The sequence below is a fragment of the Pelodiscus sinensis genome, chromosome 8 (assembly GCF_052426305.1).
Source record: "Pelodiscus sinensis isolate ZL-2025 chromosome 8, ASM5242630v1, whole genome shotgun sequence".
In the NCBI taxonomy this organism is placed as follows: Eukaryota; Metazoa; Chordata; order Testudines; family Trionychidae; genus Pelodiscus; species Pelodiscus sinensis.
This window is the reverse complement of record NC_143059.1, coordinates 31897683-31919007: the sequence shown is the minus strand read 5'-3', so window position 1 is coordinate 31919007 and position 21325 is coordinate 31897683. Positions and strand designations below refer to the sequence as shown.

General features: G+C 44.5%; 1 protein-coding gene across 1 annotated transcript in view; it reads left to right on the top strand.

Moving 5' to 3' along the window:
* The window catches only part of DNAJB12 (DnaJ heat shock protein family (Hsp40) member B12), a 43873-nt gene extending 35302 nt beyond the window's left edge, over nucleotides 1-8571 (top strand). Inside the window, exons 6-9 of the mRNA XM_075935005.2 lie at nucleotides 955-1064; nucleotides 2812-2984; nucleotides 4660-4811; nucleotides 6592-8571. Of these exons, the coding sequence (XP_075791120.1) occupies nucleotides 955-1064; nucleotides 2812-2984; nucleotides 4660-4781 (405 nt within the window). The 3' untranslated portion in view covers nucleotides 4782-4811; nucleotides 6592-8571. The remainder of the gene's footprint in view (nucleotides 1-954; nucleotides 1065-2811; nucleotides 2985-4659; nucleotides 4812-6591) is intronic.
* The last annotated feature ends 12754 nt before the right edge of the window (nucleotides 8572-21325 follow it).

The following is a 21325-nucleotide window of genomic DNA, read 5'->3' as shown; positions in this document are numbered from 1 at the left end:
TTTTGTCACAAACCAGTCTGAACTCTGAGATTTCTTGCTCCTGAATCTCAAATTCCCACACCAATCTTTTTGCAGCTGAGCACTGGATGGGACAGGACTTCTAATCCAGTCTTCTCTTTAATTAATCAAGGAAGACACTTTACAGTGACAGGAAGCATTTTTCTGCCTTCTTTTGCTACAGAGGTCAATTGTGTTGCTTCTGCAGTGCTTCCAACCCCTTTTGGCTATGGAAATGAGACAGGGAGGTGCCTTATATCTAAGCCAGATCTCTTTCACAGCAGTGTAGACCATTAATCTCTGGGCTGATCTACAATATATTTAAAAATACTATTAATTTTTTTTTCTTAAGTCTTAGGAGCCAGATGTTCTGCACTAGAGTGGGGAGGGAATTTAAGAGGTGAGGCAGAAAGGGGGGTAAACTCATCTTGTAAATCATTGTAAAGGGGAAGCATTTTCTAAGAAATATATCTGGTGCTGTGGTACTCTCCTCTACAGACTGAGAACGCTATGAGAGATGCATTATCAACTGTTCTAGAAATCTTTAAATGTAACAATGCCATGAGTCCTTCCAAACTTACATAAAAGACTTTTTTTTCCCCTTCAAAAAAACACAATGGTGGTTTGAGATAAGTAGGACAGCTTTAGCACTTTCAGGTATGCTTTCAAAGTAATCCTCGGTGATTTACCCCAGGACTGGCATTTCTGTTAATGGGGATCACTGGGCAGTGAAATCCCCACAAGCTCCTTTGAAATGTTCTCTTTACACACTCTCTTTTTTAAACCCCATCAAACAGTCAGTCCTGTTGTGTCTTTGACTAATACACACATTTCTTACTTACATCAGTGAGGGCACAGTATGACTGGGTTTGTGAGGGAGGATGAGATCAATGCTAAATAATCTATGCATGTAAATGTATTGATGACATTCCATTGTATATTTCTGTTCCCCCTCAGGGTGGCCTTGGGTTGTTTGTCCAGCTGATGCCTATTCTCATCCTGATCATTGTTTCAGCTCTCAGCCAGATGATGGTCTCCAGCCCACCTTACAGTTTGAGCCACAGGCCGTTAGTACCCATAACTCTCATACATATTTAGCTTGGGGGTGGGCTGGGAGCAGGGGGAGCAATTGGAAATAAGAGTTGGTATGTTAGTGGTTGGGATTTTGTGTTTTGTTTTTCAATTTTTTGCATGTTTTCTTGCCTTGCCTGTCCTCTTGCTTTCACATGCCCTGAGATTGTTACACCTGTGGTTGTTGACATGGATGACTTGGAGATCTGCCAGCACCCATTATCACAGCAAAAATAACCCTCTTTAATCCCATTTTCTTTTTTGCATGGCTCTTATGGATAGTGTGGTGCCTAACAAGAGAACCTTCTTCAAGAAGTGGCCATTAGAGCACTCGTGTGCCCCCTCCAATGTTTCCTGTCAGTGCCTCTGAACATTTGGAGGATAAGGCAATAAGAAGGTGCAGAACCCTCTACTGCCTTAATTCCTTCCAACTGCTGTGACAGATGTGAACTACTCCAGTCTGTTCAGATCTAGGGGTTTCTTCCTATTCTGTCATGATAATTTAGTTTAGTTATTTACTAGCTTGGCTCCAGATTATACCGGGACTGAAGAAAAAGCAGCAGCTGGTTTTCAAGAGAGATTCTTCATGCCTAGTTGTCTTCCTGGCCTCAGATAAACCTTGTTAGGAGACTGAAATGCCTGGTGGCATGTGTCTGAATCATATTTTATTATTGGCTCCTCAGGTCATGTTCCTCCTCTGGTTTTTACAGTATCAGGCAGTTACATGGAGTTCACCAAATGAAAAATATTATGATTCTCCTTTTGTGTGCACAAACTGTCCTTTCTTGACATAATACACGGGCAGGGGGCTCAACCTTGTGAAGAATCGAGGGCTGTGTTTTGAGTGGCAAGAAAGGTGTGCTTCGTTCCCCCGTTTTCAAATTACATTAACCTAAACAGGGAACATCTATGCTTTCTGAAGTGTCTGCTCAGTAAATCCGATGAGAGTGCCTTGTTGGAGGTATTCTCTGTCCTGGCACTGTCTTGAATAAAGAGGGAAGGAATTGGGGAGGAGCAAAGGGACAGAGGGGAAATTAGCCTCCTTTCCTGCAGCAAAGTGGATGCTACAGCATGTTGCTAGATTGAGCAATGTGCCGCTCTTGGGGTAACAGTAATCTCCAGTGAGTGGAGCTGAGAGTCTGAGTTCATCAAGCAGGCAGCCCTGTTGAGAAAGCTTAGCTATCTGGGAGTTTGACAGCAGTGTCTTTGTTCTATTTTGGCCTGTATTCTGACTTCATTCTGGATTAATATATTTCTGAAATCCTCATTTGTCTTAGTCTTCAGCTTGAGATCCATCAGCTTCAGAGATTCACAGACACACACAGCATCTTCGGGCACATCCTGAAGAAGAAGAGCTAGGTGTCTGGGAAGAATGTAGCAAATAGTGTTTCAAACACTAGCTGCTGAGGATCTGTTGAAGAGTAGAACAAGCACTTAATTCTAAAACATGTGTGGAGCCTCTGGCAGTCAATACCTCAAGATATTTCCGTGTTCTGAAGCACACCCATGTAGTTAAGGGAAGTCTTGATTGATTGTCTAGGTAGGTTTAATTTCCATCTGGTAGAATGTTCCACTGTGTCTGTTCCACCAAAGATTAAACTCTCCTTACCAAAATAGCTCAAGAATAAAAGAAGGATATGTCCTTTGACTAGATTGATAATACATATTAGCTGTTTCTTGTCCACAAATTTCTACTCCCTGCTTGAATAACATTTACTATTTTGTCTTTTCTCTCTGGACTAGGTCTGTGGGTCACATACACAGGAGAGTGACGGAGCACTTGAAGGTAGCTTATTATGTAGCTGAGAACTTTGCAGAAGAATACACTGGCACAAATCTGAAAAATGTTGAGAGGAGTGTGGAAGATGATTACATTGCAAACCTTAGAAATAACTGCTGGAAGGAAAAGCAACAAAGTGAGTGGCATGCTTTTCTGGGGCCACTTTCTTAAAAGTCTTAGGGTTTGTTGGTTTGTTTGTTTGCTTTTTTAAGAGAAAAGTCCTTGAGTAAGAACAGAGCTACATAAATCTCGGCTAGCTCAATCATAATTTTATTGCTCTGTAGGACCTGAAGCAGCCTAAGGGCCCTGTATCTGCAGTGGTTTATTAACATATCAGTCACCTCTGTCCCATATAATATTTTTAAACAATAATATAGAAATGATTGGTGTAGCAGCTCCATTCTGTGGAATTCCTCTGCCATGTCAGTGAGAGATGAACAGAAATCACTGATTCCTGAGGAATGGGAAAGGTAGGGCCAGGAGTCTCTGAAGAGTTTCCTGATGTTTCCTGATAGCCCTCAGGCTATCATCTCATTTTAGAACAAAGTGATTTAGTGCTTATAAAGAATATATCTTTACAGCCTCTTTCTATCAAAGGAGCCACATCAGAGATCCTGCAAGGTGAAAAGTGGAATATTCTTAATTTTCAGTTTTTATGATTGCTTAACTCTCAAGGTTTATCATCAAGATAACATTTTATTGACTCCACCTTTGATTGGCCCCTTTCTCAAATGACTGTAAAATAGCAGATGATTATAGCTGCTTTGAACCAATGCCCAGCTGGGAATTTATGTGCAAATATATTGGCATTGTTTTTGTATGGGATAAAAATAGATTCCAAAGGTTTCTTGGATCCTCACAACATGCTAACTATCATTCTGAACAAGAAGTACTGAATGTGACACCTTTTGGGGCCTGATAGGACTATCCCAAGTCAGCCAAATTTTTGCTGTAGAGCAGGGATGTTAAAATGCGTTCATTTTTGTAAACGTTTTCAGCGGTTACACATTCGCACACACACTGCTGGTATTGTATCGGAGCTTTTCAGATGTACTGGGATGTGCTGGCTCCTGCCTCTCTTCTCCACCTCTTCCTCCCCCTCTCCCCCCGTTGTCTTTCATACAGAGACAGCAGCAGTGGACTGAGGGTGGGGGAGGGATGAATGTAACCATATCAGAGGCAGCAGCCCAGTGTGGGGGTGATGGCAGGTGGCTCCCCAGGAACCTGTGCTCACAGGAAACCAGCTTCGCAGAGACTGAAAGCTAGCTACCCCTGCATACCGCCTCCCAGCTCCTGCCCCTGCGCTGCTGCTTCTGATATAGAGGCAGTTCAGGGGGGAGCAACCTGCATGTAACTATGCACATTAACCAATGAGCCCAGGCTCATCGATTAATCATGTAGAGTGGGTACACATTCACATCCCTATTGCAGAGCAATTCAGTGGACCAAGGTAGAGTGATAAACTCTGATTCACCATATTTCTTCTTCCCCATGCTACCAGGCTGCCCTTTGTGTTACTCATTTAATGAACACTAGGGCTACTTCCAGTTCTGAGCAGATATCGAAAGCTTCCCCTGTGATGAGCCACTGAAATCCTGCTGACAAAGATCATTTTTGTTCTGTTACAAAGGACATCAGGTATTCCCTACCCTCTCACTGTACTTCATCTGGGATGGAAGAAGTTGAGGCTAGATCCTTTTCCCGTTGAAATCAATGGGACATTAAATTGGTAGATTTAGCTCTTGGTGAATACATCACACTTCACATTTTAATGAATGATTGTTTTTAATGTTGGAATTTTTCCTTTGCAGAGGAAGGTTTGCTTTACCGGGCACGATACTTTGGAGATTCAGATCTGTATCAAAGAGCGCAGAAGATGGGCACCCCAAGCTGTAGCAGACTGTCAGAAGTTCAAGCCTCCATGCACGGATAGTCACTACTAGACCACTCAGCAAATGTCTAAGTACGAGCTGGTCATATTCTTGTGATACCAAAGCATGACACATCAATTATTTTTATACTTGTTTAAATCTCTAACTGAGATGTAGATCCTTGTGACTCTTCTCTCAATATGCATGTGTAACAAGGAGAAAGCATAACTCTCTGTCAAGCATATACACCTTCAGTGGGATGGTTGGTTTAATTTGCATGCCAGCACTTCAAATGATCTTCCAGTTTGCATCTCTTTGTTAGCATTGCCAATCTCAGCTCTCTGAGAGCAAAGTGAAAGGCCTGGACGTGTTTGTGAGTGAACTAAGTTCTTGTCAAGCATCGGTTTGAGACTGTTAGTTTTTTGCTTTGGCTGGTCAGAGATTGTTCCCTTTATTAAGCATTTATCAGATTAGGCAACTGGCAGTCACATTTCTATTGCCAGTTTTTGTTGCCCTATTACCTATTTTATTGTACCATGATGCTTAAAGAAATATGATCACAGGGAAGAGATTCCTGTAAAAGGTTTTTGTCCTTGTGTTGTCTTCCCTAGATCCTCAGGGTGTGTCTAAACTACTTGGCTCTGTCGACAGAGCCATGTAGGTGAGTTTACTAGACATAGCAAAATGAAGTGGCAATTTAAATAATCGCGCTTTATTGACATCAAAATAGCCGCCACGCTGTGCTGACGATCACCTGATCCGGCACAGTGTGGCAGTCTAGACGCGCCACGGTCAACAAGGAAGGCCTTTGTCGACCGCTCTGGTTTCACAAGGCATACCAGAGCGGTCGACAAAGGCTTCCCTTGTCGACCGCGGCACGTCTAGACTGCCCCGCTGTGCCGGATCAGCTGATTGTCAACACAGGTGGCGGCCATTTTGATGTAAATGAAGCGCGATTATTTAAATTGCCGCTTCATTTTGCTATGTCTAGTAAACTCATCTACATGGCTCTGTCGACGGAGCCATGTAGTCTAGACATACCCTCAGTGAAACCAAACCAAACTCTTACTGTATGCCGCAGGTTGAACTGCAAGAAGTAGAGACCCATGGTGTCTTCATGGTCTGGTAAACCTGATGAACCAGAGCGCTGTGGTGGCAGTTCAAATGGCATAAATTAGAGTAGCACTAGATTACTTAATGGAGGACTGTGTACAAATATATTAAAATTTGGCCCAGGATGTGGCATTTCTTTGCTCCATCATTACTTTGTCTGATTCTTACAAAGGCAGGAGGCCTCGCCCATAAGCAGCTAATAGGATGAATGTAAAACACACATGCTTTCCCTATCGTTCGTAAATTTAATTGAAAGCAGGGACTCATCAATAGAACAAAATGAGACTTAGCATCATATTTTCAGTTTTGCGCACACCCGTTACTACTGCAAAAAATAATTACCTTGCATGTCAGACATCTACATTGTGTGCTCAAGGAAGGGCTAGAATTGGAAGCTTTGTTTGTTTTTTTGGCAGGTGGAGCACATATGAAAATTTCATTCTTAGTCAATTGCCTGAAGTATATTCTCAGCTCGGGTGTGTCCAGTTTTTGAAAGTGTCTTGCACTTGGGACTTTTCTTTTTTTATATGCCCTGTACTTTTGATAACTGTTCCTCTTAGTACATGGGAATACTTTAATTAACTTTGTCGCTCTCTCTAACTCAGCATATCTCTTTATGTCCATCAACTAATGAAGAGTGCAGATGTGCATTTTTCATTTAGACATATTATCTGTAACGTGGGAAGATGGGTGGGGAAGATGTTTTCTGTTAAATGGTTATGGATTGGAGACTGACACAGTTACCACTTTTATTCCCAGACTCTTGAAATGCCTGAAGACTTTTGGCGAAGTGCACTGAGCCAAGGTGACAGACTTTATATTTAAAGAATCAAACCTTAAATTAAAATGGAATTGGAGAATTAGCAACGCACAACTGCCCTCTCTTCTTACTCTGTCTTCAACGTTAAATGCAGCAGGCAGCAGTTAGGAAATAAAGTTGCCTGTCTTCTCTTCTTTTCAACACCACTAGAGTGCAACAATCTAGTCTCTCCTAGGATACAGCAACCATGAGAAGAAGTGTAGAGTACAAAAAACAAACTGCAGCAAGCCATGAAGCAGGAGACCCTTCCATGATTGCACTGGTCACTTCGAATGGAGAGAGAAATTGGAAGATATTTTTAGGACTAAAAACCAATTAATAAGAAAAGAATCAATCTATTTAGAATTAATTTATAGTTGTATGTATGTTGTATTTTTAAACTATGCAGGGATTGGATTAATTTATTTAGTTTTCTGCCCAGTTTAGTGAAGTGTGAACTCTGGCCTGTTTTGGAGGGGCCTTGCAGACCTATCCAATTTCAGTTTGCCACATCTGATGACACTTTGCGCTTTTTTTTTTTTTTTTTTTTTTTTAGAAAATATAATTTTGTGACTTGGAATTTTTTTTAAAAAAGAAGAGCTACATCTGTAGAAAGATTTATTAAAATTGACCAGACTTTTTGATTTGTTTTTGCTATACTGATTTAATTGGTGACAGTCAACTGCGTGCTGAATTCTTGTACAGAAAGGAGAGGATCGTCCCAAATGGACTTAGCTCATCAGTGTTCAATTTGGTTTTTGTGTGTGTGTGTAACTTTTTTTCCCCAGAGTCTGCTTTATTTCTGCCTTGTAATCAGTGTGCAGCATTAGTTCTGTAAACAGGGCTTGCCACGAGCTATATCCTTTTGTTCTTCTCTCTCCTAAACTCAGAGTTCCTCATCCAGCCGACTGCTAGCTGTAATATGGCTGGTACCTTGCCATAACACTTCCGATGCTTCCACCTGTATTGAGATCCCAAAAAGCAGCCTTTTCTTTTACCAGAAACAGTTTTGGTGGGAGGATCAGAAAGAGGAGGATGGTTAATCTTTGGTTGCTTAATTGGCTTTGAAAAATGTGACACATTTAGATCACATCTAAATTTTCCTCGTTTTATAGCAATGGTTTATAGCAATGGTTTAGAAGAAGAAATGATGCTGCTAAACTTGGGTTTACTTTCTTGAGCAAGCAGGACCTGGATGAGAGCAACAGGATAGCACTCAAGATTATTCTAAACCCAGTGTGTCTCTTTGACTTGTGGAGCGAGAGAAGCACAAGTTGAATGAGCTATGGTACCATTAATGCCATAAACTGGATTCTTCTCTGTCCTCATGTTAATTTTTGCTTAAAGATGTCTCTTATAAGAAACAGTTTTCAGAATTCCCTTATGGGGGAATTTATCTAAATAGCAATGGCTGCCAAGTAGGATGGTAAGGGGCTAAGATGAAAGTGAAAGGCTAGGTGGTTTTATTTCTATTTGTTTGAAATTGACCAGCTCTATTTTAACTGAATATTTATGTAGCAAAATGATTCTGAGCCCTTCTGTGTATTGCAAGCCTTACTGTCCACTACTGTGAAGCATCTTATGTGATTTCAAGTTTTAAAAAATATCCTCCAGGTCTTTGGAGAGGGATGTTGTGAAAATAAAATATTTTTGAAAAAACGCTGTTTAGAGGCACAAAAGTTACTCAGCATTGATAGACATTGAAGGGGAAACTTGAGAGACAACTTGTGTTTACAAAGGGTGCTGACATCTTGCAAAATGGCACTCCAGCTCCAGTGCCCATCCAACCAAACCTTTTGATTTCTCAAGTAGATATCTGTGGATAGTAAGCGCTATGTGCAATGAAGCATAAGTCCTAAAGGATACTCTCAGAATTTGTATTTCTTGATTTAGAATTAATTATACAATTGTACATCTATAAATAAATGTTTATAATGTGAGAGGCTTTGACTGTGTTTGTGCCACTCAGGGTCTGTTGTTTTGTGTTCTGACAGAAGAAATTAGTGGGGAAACAAGTCAGAGATGAGGACAGTGAGAACAGCTACAGTTTGACATGTCACCTGTGAGACTAAAAATGCACCCTAACAATGAATTATGCTGAGTTGAGGCAGGTTTTTTTTTTCCTCTTCTAACACACTGCTGCCCTCTAAGGATGCCTAAGTCCAATTGTCAGTGATAATGGAGATTAAGCATTCTGCAGGCACAAACGGGAGGAGCTGTAGAGCTTTTTAGTATTATATGTAGAAAGCTATTGTATACTAAAAATTAGAATTTAAATAAACTGATCTATCTAGTTTGCGTAGAATTACATTATGGAAAACTGACATTCAAATTAAAGTCAAGTTCTGCCATTAGCAAATTCGTCCAATCTTAATGGTTTACTGTTTGTGGTAAATGCAGTTTTTAAACACAAAACACCTCCATATAGATTTCCTAAAAGGGTCCAAGAGTTTGTGAATATTAAATCAAGCTGTAATATTTAAAGATTAGGATTGAGACTTTCAAAGTTGACTCTGGGTTTTAGAAACAACTACCATTAACTTCACTTAAAATTGTGCATTCAGATGAGGGATGTTAAATTTAGATTAATTAACTAATCGAATCGTCGATGGGATTTCCCATCTATAAGGGAGCCTCCACCTTTAAATGGTAGCAAGAGCCCTTCTGGGCTCTTGCTACAGTTCAAAAGTAGAAGCCCCTCAGGGAGCATGGGACCGGGGGGAGGAGGGCTCCCTGGTGGCCCAATGCTCCCTGTGGTGCCTCAGCCTTTGAGCTTCTGGTGGGGCTCTTGTACATTTCAAAAGGAAGCCCCGCAGGGAGTGGGGGACTCCTGTTGGTCCTCTGCTCTCTGTGTGGCCTGAGGGTGTATGGGGTGTGGGTGTTTTTTGTTTTGTTTTGTTTTTTGAATGTACAAGAGCCCTAGTGGGGCTCTTGTACATTTCAAAAGCAGAAGCGGCACAAGCAAGAGACTGCTTCAGTCCCTGCTCGTGCTGTTTCCTGCTGTGTCTCTACCTCCCGTTCCCCCCACAGAGACGGTGCTGGGGGGGGGGACCAGCTTTTAAGCCGGCTTCCCCCAGCATCGGCTCGTGATTCCACACCCTCCTTGCTGCCTGTCTCTGATAGAGGCAGCAGATGGAGGGAAACTTTTGCTTATCGGATAGTCAACTAGTCTCTTACGTCCCTAGTTCAGATTCCACATTTGGCTTTGAAAGTCTCAACCCAGAGTTCTTGAAAGAGGTGGAGGAAAAGGATTGAGCCTTGGTAGAGAAGAAACTATTGTGGTTCTAAAAGATTTGTAATAACTTGTTTCAATGAAAACTACCCATTAAAGATCTTGCTGCTCAATGATTAGTTTGCAGGAGGATAAACTTTTGCTTTGGGCCACAACATTTTCCTAGTGTTATTTTATTCAGCAATAGGGAGCATTATAAAGAACAAATATTTAATTACCAGCTTTAGTGAACAACCCTATAATAAAAAATTAGTGCCACTGTATATTTGATAGAAACTAATTCATTGAGGAAAGCGCTATGAATTTCATTCTTCCACGGAGCAGCTCTAAACTGTAGGATTTTTTTATAAGGAGAATACTTTGACCTGTCGTCTTGAAACAGACTACGTTGTATGTTTCTTGTTTCTAACGTTACAGGTAGGCCCAAGGAGTCAAAATCAGTCCTAGAATAACTCCATTAACTTCAATGGGAAAAATTTGGTGCATAGTTAAGCAATAAGCTGAATGTGATTATGTAGAAGTAGTGAACACTGCATCATTTGCACAACCATAACAGAGCTGTTTAATTTCCAGGTTTAGGACTTAACAGATTTTTAAAATGCCTCTTTGGATCTATATCCTTCACTCTGTACTAGAGAAGAATCTTTTACCCAAGTGTAAAAACTTTTGTATATGAGGTTGCCAAGACTAGACACTAAATATTTGCCCATGTCTGAACTATATGGACAAGATAGAAAACTTGATATGTCATTCAGCTCATTGCTCTGCTAATGCAGTTTGTTCCCATAATATATGCTCAAGTGCTATGTTCAATACAGCTTTAAAAGACTTAAACTTACACTTCACTTAGGAGACTATTCCACAGTATAAAGCAGGGAACTTTTCCCTGGTGCTCAATGTATGTCTTTTATTGTCAAAATTAAGTTTATATTCTTAATCCTTGTTTTAGTTATTTGTATTACAAAGGTGCCTTGTTCTGCCGTGAACTATTCTTCTCCCTCCATGGTGTTGATACACTGGTAGAAAATTGAGTTGAATTAAACTTTATTGTGGGTTGAATGGAAACCTCATGATGTGTGAATACACGTTTCTCTTAAGACAGTTGTGAGACAGTTAAGGGAACACTCCTAGAACAAGCCCTATCAGCACCAGTTCAAGAGACAGGCAGAGAAACCAAGCAGTGACCAGTGAGCACAATGTAACCCTGGAAAAAGCTAGCAAGCAATCTGCTGGCTATAGAGGCTTGGGGGTATAAACTAAGAAACTGTTCCTTTTGTTCTTGGTTTCTCCTGTATTCAGAGAAGCAGGACTATGTACATTCCTTGTAAATAAAAAAGATTGCATCAAACAAAGTACCAGACTCTTGTCAATTTATGGAATATCCCCAGAACCCTGAACTGAGACATCTCTAGACAGAGACAACCTTTTCATCTCTTCTCCACCCACACAGGAGAGAGCTAACATTTTATTTTAATCTAATAATCTTATTAGTGTTTTTCACACGGTAGTATTCTATATGCTGTGTGTCTTTAGTCCTGATCTGTGAGGCCTACTGCCCAAAATTACATAGCCTTATTTTGCCACCATATTATACTGCAAAATAACCTCATTTGCTATCTGATTTACTTTCTGCTTTACTATTTTCCCAGTGTCACCATTCCATTCTGTATTGTCTTACAGGGATATGTGTGCTTGCATTTTTCTAAGCTGACTGTATTTTTGTATTCTGTACTCTTGGGCCACGTCTACACCATGCAGAAGATTGACACTGCCACAGTCAATCTGCCAGGGTTTGATTTAGTGGGTCTAGTGAAGACCTGTTAATTCGAACTGACAGGTTGTCCCCGTTGGCACCAGTAGCCCTGCTCCTCACAAGGAGTAAGGAAAGGTGATGGGAACGTGTGCTCCTGTTGTCTTCCTGCTGTGTGGACGGTGCAAAAACAAGGTTAAAGATACATGGACTCCAGCTATGTAATTAACATAGCTGGAATTGAGTACAGTAAGTTAACTTTCCCCTTTAGTATAGACCTGGCCCTGCTGTGTTAGTAACCCCTCCCAATTTAGTGTTCTATGAGAATTTCATGTGGCATTAACCCTATCTTTTAAAGCATTACCAAAGATAAAGTGCTACAAGACTGGGAGGAAAGCCTATTATGCCTAAGGCCTGGAGTCAACACTGCAATTAGCTACAGTGACTGATGGTCAAAAAGCTGCATTTCCTGTTCCCAGGATGGCAAAATGAGAGTTCCATCTTAAGTTGTAATGATTTATTCCTTGTAAGGAGCTAAAAATAGTCCACAGCTTTCCTTTGAAGCTGCCTCTAAAGCATGGGTCAATCAATTATTTTTGTCAAGGTCTAAATTTGTAGGTCAAGATCCAGACACGGGAGAAAATAATACAATAAGTAAATACAATTTTGCAGTACTTTCAAAAGCATGTGATGATCTGGATTTGGCCCATGGTCCACCTATTGAATACCCCTGTTCTAAAGGCTACTATTTGGGTGTATTAACATCCTGAGCTCTTTGGTTGTTCTGAAGTGTTAACTTTAATTTTTGTCGTCTACTTCATTTTACATTTCAAATTAAAAGACTTCTACAATGTTTACACCTAACTAAAGTGTGTGTGTGTGTGTTTGTGTGTGTATGCGCACTTGCATGCAGAAATGAATTTTAATCTATCCTTAAAGCAGTACAGTAAGGAGTTGAATAAATGGCAGTAACTTAGTGACTTACATTTTTACTTAACACACTACAATGTGTGAGACCTAGGTCAAGGAAGGCAGTCACCCTGTGAATTGTATGGTTGGACCTGGAAGGGTGGAGAAGCAGAGACTTTTGACCTGCCTTTGTTATGAGGGGAAGTTAGCTAGCTGTGAATAAGACACCCTTCCTCTGGTGGTGAGAGCTTGCTGTAAACTACCAGAGACAGAAGGGTAGGGGGAGGTGAGGCACTGGAGATTCCTGGGACTAAGGGTTCAGTGAAATGACCCAAATGTGGCTCAAGAATCTTTCCATTTTCCATGCCTTTTTATGGGTCTCATTACTGAACATCTTGCCTCCCACCTGACAGAAGCCTGGAAGCTCATTCAGGCTGGTCATGTAGGCTGACTCAGAAGAACAACAAAAATTATTAAAAGTCTGGAAAACATGAATCTATGAGGAAAGAGTGAAAGAACTGTCTTTCTTTCGTCCAGAAAAGAAACGACTGGGCAGGGGGGACGACTTGATAACACATTTCAAGTATTTAAAAGGTTGTTACAAGGAAGAGGAAGAAAAAATATTCTCCTTAACTTTTGATGCTAGGGCAAGAAGCAATGAGCTTAAATTGCAGCAAGGGAGGTTTAGGTTGGGCATCAGAAAAAACTTCCTCCCAGGGTGGTTAAGCACTGGAATAAATTGTCTTGGGAAGCTGTAGAATCTCCATCACTGGAGATTTTTAAGAACAGGTTAGACAAACACCTATCAGGGATCATTTAAATGGTGCTTTGTCCTGCCACGAGTGTAGGGGACTGGACTTGATGTCCTCTCAAGGTCGCTTCCAATTCTACTATTCTGTTACTCGATATGTAGATGTGATATGGGGTATAATCAGTTTGGACTCCAGCCCAAGGTAGTTAACACTAAACACCCGACAAAAATATTTCTGGTTGTTCTGTCCTGAATGGTAATGAAAAATAATACAAAATCAGCTGAAGAACATTAGTTATACACTAAACAACTCAAATTAATTTCAAAAGATGGTCAGTCCTTGTGTAAATTGACTTCAGTGGCATTAAGCCTTGCAGAGGGCTGAATGGGCCTTATGCATGTGTCTGAATCAGTCTATTTCTTCCCTATGCGGACAGGTACTGGTTGAAACTACTTTTATCTGGAACTTCCTGGTCCAGTAACATCCATGGTCTGGCATGATATTAGTTAGCCAGATGTCCATTTATCATGGGCATGGCCAAGTTTCCTGTGGTCCCATAAAATTTGTTGACAGCCACCAATCTTGGCTCTCAGTGTCCTGTGCTGTTTAGCTCTAATTTATCCTAAATATCTTAAGCAATGGAAGCATTGGTAATGCTACTAGACAAGGTTGACCTCCCATAGTTTGGCAAACTCTCCAGTTTGGCACTAGTCAAGTCCTGGAAGTGCCGGATTAGCGAAGTTCTACCTGCATTTGCAGAACTTTTCTTCAGCTTCTGTAGCCAGAGAGTGGTATCTTTTTCCTAGCCTCTTTCCCCTACGATGGGGTATGATAGTGTTCCCCGGGATGCCTTGACAGAATGTGATATCACTTTGTTTTCTTTTTGATTTTTATTTGCTTGAGGGCTTAATCCACTGATAACTTTATCTGGCTCACCTGAAGTTAGGTTTGTGTGTTCAGGGCTTTTTTGTTTAAATAGGACAGTCTGTGGCCTTTTTCCCACCACTTCTCTTTGTCCGGAAAGGGTGCCCTCATTTGACCTGTCTCATGCTTTGTCTACTGTTTCCCAGAGACAGTCCAGATTCTGCTCAGGTGCACTGGAAATCAATGGTGTTACTTCAGGCTTAGGGGACTGTGTGAGAGCAAGAATGGTCCAATGGTTATTATTTTGGGGGAGAGGGGTTCAGTTCCCCTATTACTGGCTTTGTGGGCAGTTCACTTTCTCGGTGCTGTGGATTCTTATCTGTAAAGTAGCACTTCCCTGCCTCGCAGAGGTGTTGTGAGGACAAGTATGTTAGATTGTGAGAAATTCAGATACTACAGTAATTAGGATGAATATGGAGATTAGATAGATAGATAGATAAATATGCCTGCCGCCTTCTCTGGCATTACTTTTTCTCTTCAGTGTTCCTACCCATCTGAGCAATCCCTAACTATCCATTGGACCACTGTTCTTGGATGCCTTATAAAACTCTAGATCTATGATTAATAGACTTTAGCGAGGTTATAGTTCTATGCTGAGCTCTTAGAAGTACTGGCATGATAGAGGTGGCAAGAACATCCCAAGGTTTTTCTACGAGTTACTATTCTTCCAACTGCTATCCAGATTTTTGTTTATCCCACATAGTTTCCTTGCTGGTTCAGGGTGGGTTAACAGTAGCACTTGACCTGTATATTGTACTGCCTCACTGATCAACTCATGTAGCTAGTATAAGTGGGGTAATGGTCCTGCTATTGAGGGAAACATTCCTGGTTTCCGTGCTAGTGAAAGGATCCGAGTCCTGGGTCCCACTTCCTTTACCCAGAGGCCTCTCTGACCTCAAGGGCTCCCTTTCCACTCTGAGTGGCAGAGTCCTCGTAATACCAACAAGGCTGGTCCCAGGATTCCTGGAGGCTTGACCCCTAACCTTGTTGTGGTCACCTAGGGCAGGGGCTAGGGTTTCCCCACTCTGGGGTGCCCTTTTTACACTGGATGCTTCTGAGACTCACTGATCACTGCATGCAATTCAAAGCCAATGCAATTTATTAAACAGCAATCCATTTAAAAAAAGAATAAGGAAAAAATGGAAAACGTTAATGGAAAACACACCACTCTGCTCTGTGGCACAGACACACAAACAGTGTCTCTGGAATGTAAGGACAGGTCACAGTCTATTCCTCGTAGGTCCCAGGCCACTTCTCAGGTGCTGGCTGTGTTGCGGGGATGCTGCAGATCTGACACTTGCTCTGGGCGCCAGGACCCTAATCCCCAACATCAGCCCCCCTAGCCTGGCCTGCCATACCTCTTGGCTGGTGAAATCCTCCCTGAGCTGGGCCTCCTGTTCCCCTTGCTGCTCACCACATCCGGCTCCAACCCCAATGCCCCACACTGCTGCACAACTTCCAGCTCCCATGTGGCTTCTCTGGGCTCTGTGGCTGCAGCCCTGCTCCCAGCATGGACCTTCTGTCTGCACTGTGTTTCCGACTCTGCTTTTTATAGACTCAGACTCATAGACTTTAAGGTCAGAAAGGACCATTATGATCATCTAGTCTGACCCCCTGCACAGTGCAGGCCACAGAATCTCACCCACCCCCTCCTAGAATAATCCTCTCACCTATATCTCAGATATTGAAGCCTTCAAATAGTTTGAAGACACCAAGATGCAGAGAATCCTTCAACTGTGACCTGTACCCCATGCTACAGAGGAAGGCGCAAAACCTCCAGGGCCTCTGCCAATCTACCCTGGAAGAAAATTCCTTCCCGACCCCAAATATGGCGATCAGTTGAACCCTGAGCACGTGGGCAAGACTCACCAGCCAGACACCCAGAAAGTTCTCTATAGTAACTCCTATCATCCCTCAATTGACCTATTTACCACTGATAATGAATGGTCAATTAGTTACCAAGATCATGTTATCTCATCAAACCATCCCCTTCATAAACCCATCGGCTGTGTCTACATTGGCACCCTTTTCCGGAAAAGGGATGCTAATGAGACCAGTCGGAATTGCAAATGCCGCAGGGGATTTAAATATCCCCTGCGGTATTTGCATGAACATGGCTGCCGCTTTTTTCCGGGTCAGGGCTTTGCCGGAGAAAAGCGCCAGTCTAGACGGGATCTTTCGGAAAATAAAGCCTTTTCCGGAAGATCCCTTATTCCTGATTTTAAGAGGAATAAGGGATCTTCCGGAAAAGGGCTTATTTTCCGCAAGATCCCGTCTAGACTGGCGCTTTTCTCCAGCAAAACCCCGAGCCGGAAAAAAGCGGCAGCCATGTTCATGCAAATGCCGCGGGGGGGATATTTAAATCCCCCGCAGCATTTGCAATTCCGAAGTGTCTCATAGCATCCCTTTTACGGAAAAGGGTGCCAGTGTAGACACAGCCATCTAGTTTAATCTTGAAGCCAGCTAGATCTTTTGCCTCCACTACTTCCCTTGGAAGGCCGTTCCAGAACCTCACTCCTCTAATGGTTAGAAACCTTCGTCTAATCTCAAGTCTAAACTTCCTACTATCCAACTTATATCCTCTTTAACCCATCCCGTATCCTCCTGATGCTTATTATTGGTGTTGTCTCCATTAACTCTTCCCCTTTATCTATGGAACTAGCCACTCCTCTCTTCTTCCTTACCCTTCCGTCTTCATTATGTACCTGCTGTACCCCTTCTTCATTCTCCAACTCCACATACCTGTTCTTGAGCTCTATTTTTCCTTCACTGGCCCATCTTTTCCTCTGCCTGGTTCTCTTAGTCACATGCTTCCACTGTCCATTTTCTTCTCCCATCAGTCCCCCCTCTGAGGTCCTTGATCTTGCTTCCATCTGCATATCTAAACTTTCCCCTTCAGCCACAACATGCCTTTGCTCCATCGTCTGCTCAAACCCACTTCTAAACTCGACCAGAGTTTCCACCTGCATCTCCAGTCCTCGGATCTTTTCTTCCATCAGCTCTATCAGGCGGCACTTCATGCAAACAAAACTCCTTTCAGGTAACCCCTCCAGAATCATGTACATACTGCAGCTACCACATCCAATGATCCTCCTTGTGTTCTCTACTACTTGGGCCATGGCCACTACTGCCTCTGTGTTTTATCTACTTTCTCACCAAAATCCTATTAGTCCGGTGAACACAAAAACAAACCCCAAACAAGTCCCAGTACCCAAACTCCAACTCAAACTCCCCTGTTTACAGCTCTGTTTGCTGGCTCCTGTGCCGCTGCAGCTATCTGTCCCTCAGGATTTCTGGCTGCAGCTCTCCTCCCAACATGCATCAGCTTCCCGGGTGGGCAGGCAGGCAGGGTGGCTGGCATGGCTCTCCTCCTCAGCTCAGGGCCCTGCTCTCTCCTTAACTTGGCCCCACTCTGTCTGACCCAGTTAATTCCAGCTCACTCACAAGACAGCACTTCCCTGACCTGCTGACTTCCTCATTGGGCTTCCTGCCCTGTCAATCAGGATGATGTGGCATGTTGGCATCTCCCCATTGTTCCTGGGCATTGTCAGTGTCAGGGTGCTGATTTTTCATCAGCCTTTCCCCTTTATTTTGATACTGAAGGAAGCCAGCCAAAACCACCTACTGAATTTTAGTAAGGGGCCAACAGTCACTACTGCAATTCAGCTGTGAAGACATTAGTGTTACCAATTCCAAAAAGTTGAGTCAAACTGAAGGTGCAATTCTGCACTCCTTATTCAGGGAAAATCCCAGCTCAGTCCAGTAGAGAGTTTTGTCTGAGTACAGGCTGTACGATTGGGCCTAAGATGTGTAATCCAATCCAGAAACAATTTTCTTTGCATTTTCTGCTGTAATTTTGTAAACCAATTATATAAGGCCAGAACCTCAGCTAATGTTAATTAACAAAGATCCACTGAAGTCAATGGAGCAATACCCAATAATACAGCAGTTGGGGATCTGGCATACAGGCAGTCCCTGGGTTACGTGGATCTGACTTACGTTGGATCCCTGCTTACGAATGGGGCTTTTCTCGCCGCGGAGGACGTGGGCGGTGGGACCGCCCAGATGCGCCGCGGTCCCGCCGCACGCATCCTCCGCGGAGAGAAAAGCCGCTCCGTGTCTCCCTGGTCTGCTGGGGGGGGGAGGGGGGGCGCAGCTAGAGCTGCTCTGCCCTGGGCTTCCTGGAATCAGCCGCTGATCAGTTTCAGCAGCAGCTGACTTGGGGACACCTGGGGTAGAGCAGCTGGGGTGCTGCCGGGTTGGTCCCCGCAGCGCCGAGGGTCAGTGCTACCAGACCAACCCAGCAGCACTCCAGCTGCTCTATCCCCCAGGCGTGTCCGATTCAGCCGCTGCTGGTCAGTTTCAACAGCGGCTGAATCTGGACACCTGGGACAGAGCAGCTGGGGTGCTGCCAGGTTGGTTCCCGCAGCGCCGCACCTCGGCACTGCGGGGACCAACCTGGCAGCACCCCAGCTGCTCTACCCCAGGTGTCCCCAAGTCAGCTGCTGCTGAAACTGATCAGTGGCTGATTCCAGGAAGCCCGGGGCAAAGCAGCTCTAGCTGCGCCCCCCCTCCCCCCCAGCAGTCAGCCACTGGTCAGTTTCAGCAGCACCTGAATCAGGGACACCTGGGGTACAATATGTACCAGTTCTGACTTACATACAAATTCAACTTAAGAACAAACCTACAGTCCCTATCTTGTACGTAACCTGGGGACTGGCTGTATAGAGTTTAATGATCCTGATTCTAATTCACTGTGAATACTGTACTTGGATATGAAAATTATTCTAGAGCAGTTGTTTCCACAAGAAGGCTATGTCTACACTTGCGGCTTCTTGCGCAAGTACGGCCGTTCTTGCACAAGAATCTGCAGAGTGTCCACACTGCCCGCCCGCACTTGCGCAAGGAAATTTACAGCACAGCGTGGTAAGAGAGGGCTCCTTGCGCAAGAGCCACGCTCTTTTTTGACATGTGTAAGCCCTCTTGTTCAGGAGCTCTTGTGCAAGAGGGCAGGGATTTCTTGCGCAAGAAAGCCCTATGGCTAAAATGGCCATCAGAGCTTTCTTGCACAAGAGAGAGTCCACACTGCCATGGGAGCTCTTGTGCAAAAGCACAGCTCGCACATGGCAGTGTGGACGTTTTCTTGTGCAATACTTCTTGCACAAGAACACTTGCGCAAGATGTTCTTGCGCAAGAAGCCGCGAGTGCAGACATAGCTGAACCGTGAACAGAGGGCCGGCCTCCACCTAGAAGCCAAAATCAGTACCTTGTAGGTCTTTTATCTTTGCCTTTATGACACACTCAGCTCCCGTTTTAAGCTCTTCTATGACCCCATGAAGAAACTTCCTTAAAAAAATATAAAAGCTGAAATTCTCGTGAAATATCATGCCTAAGGGGAGGAGGAAACCTGGGAGCAGGGAGCTGGAAGGGGGAGGAGAAGCTTAAGGTTGGGGGTCTTGCCGGCCCAACTGTCTCCCAGCAGGTGCAGGGGGCCTCGGCGTCCCCGGGGGGGAAGCGGGTATGGATGTGGGGGGCAGAGGGGGAGGAATAAGCGGGAGAGGGAGCAGGAGTGGAAGGAGGAGCGATAGCTGGAGCAGCAGCAGGCAGCAATCTCTGTGCCATGGTCTGCAGGTGGTCACGGATGGCAGGGCCCTGGTCACGCAGCTCCTGCAAGCTCTCCCGCCGCAGCTGGAGGTCTTCCTGCACCCAGTGCTCCTGGCTATGGACCTGCCTTTGCAGTAACCCCAGGTGCTGCCGGCACTGCTGGCCCGGTGCAGGAGGATGTTCCAGGTGGGGTGGTGCGCCCTGCACTCAAAGCTGGTGCCGCTGTGGAGAAACCAGAGAGGTCGTCAGTTCTCCCTGGGACACAGTGGGTGAAATCCAGCCCCCGTCTTCAAGGTGAGGACAGCAGGTCTCTGCACCATCATGTCCTGCTACCCCCAGGAGTGTGAGCTGGCCCCAGACTGTACCCATGCCCCTGTGCTGGATATAGTGTGGGGGGGGAGGATGTGGCCTGCCTCTGCGTAGAAGGGGCTTGTGGAGGGAGGGCATCGTGCAGTGTCCATCCCGGGGTCAGGAGCATGTCATATGCCTTCATACATACATGTGTGTGGGTAACAGACTAGGAACATGCACAGGTTGCTGCGTGATCCGTGGTCAGCAAGGCCCACACGCGTGGTCCCTGGGCTCCCTCTTCCCCTCCCACCCCGCATAAGAGGACAGTGATGGCACTCACATGTTGAGGCATCCCGGCCTTGGAAGACAGCGGTGAAATTGCTGCTGGTATGCTTCGGGGGTCCAGGGTGAGTGCCATGCTCCCTCCAGGCTCCTGCGACTCCTGGCCATCCTTCTCCTCCTCCTCCTGCTCCATGCCCTAGTCAGGGCCCTCTGCCCCAGGGTTAACAACCACCTGGGGGGCACGGACCATCTGGCCCCCCAAGATGTGGTCCAGGGCCTCAAAGTAGGGGAAGGGGTCTGGGTCTGCCCCTGGTTGGGAGCTGCCCCCTGTGGCCCTGGCGTAGGCCTGCCTCAGCTTTTTTATCTTCATGCGCACCTGCTCCTGGGTGCGCATGTGGCCTTTGGTGGCCAGGCTGTCAGCCATCCATCTGTAGATGTCCGTGTTCCTGTGTCTAGTGCGGAGATCATGGATTTTGGAGGATTCCCCCCAAACCTCAATGAGGTCCATGACCTCCGCACTGGACCAGTAAGGCACCCACCTTTTCCGGCCCCTGACAGGCTCTTGGGAGCTGCCAGACTGCTCCTGGGGAGCAGTGGAGGGCTGGTTAGTATTGGCTGGCTCGCTCTTGCTGGCAACTGGGTCAGGGGCAGCGCCTGCAGGTTCTGGGCTGGTAGACCTGTGGCCAAGCAGACTTTAAGGGCTCCAGAGCTGGGGGGAAGCAGAAGAGTTTTCCTGGTTTGGCCAGAGTAGCCACTAGGGCACCATGGGAGGCGCTGGAGGCCCCCTATTTCGAAATAAGCGTCTACACAGCGCTTATTTCGATTTAGCTATTTCGAATTTGGCGTTATTCCTCATAGAATGAGGTTTACCAAATTTGAAATAAGCGCTCCGCTATTTCGAATTTATTTCAAAATAGTGGTTTGCCTGTATAGACGCTATTAAAGTTAAT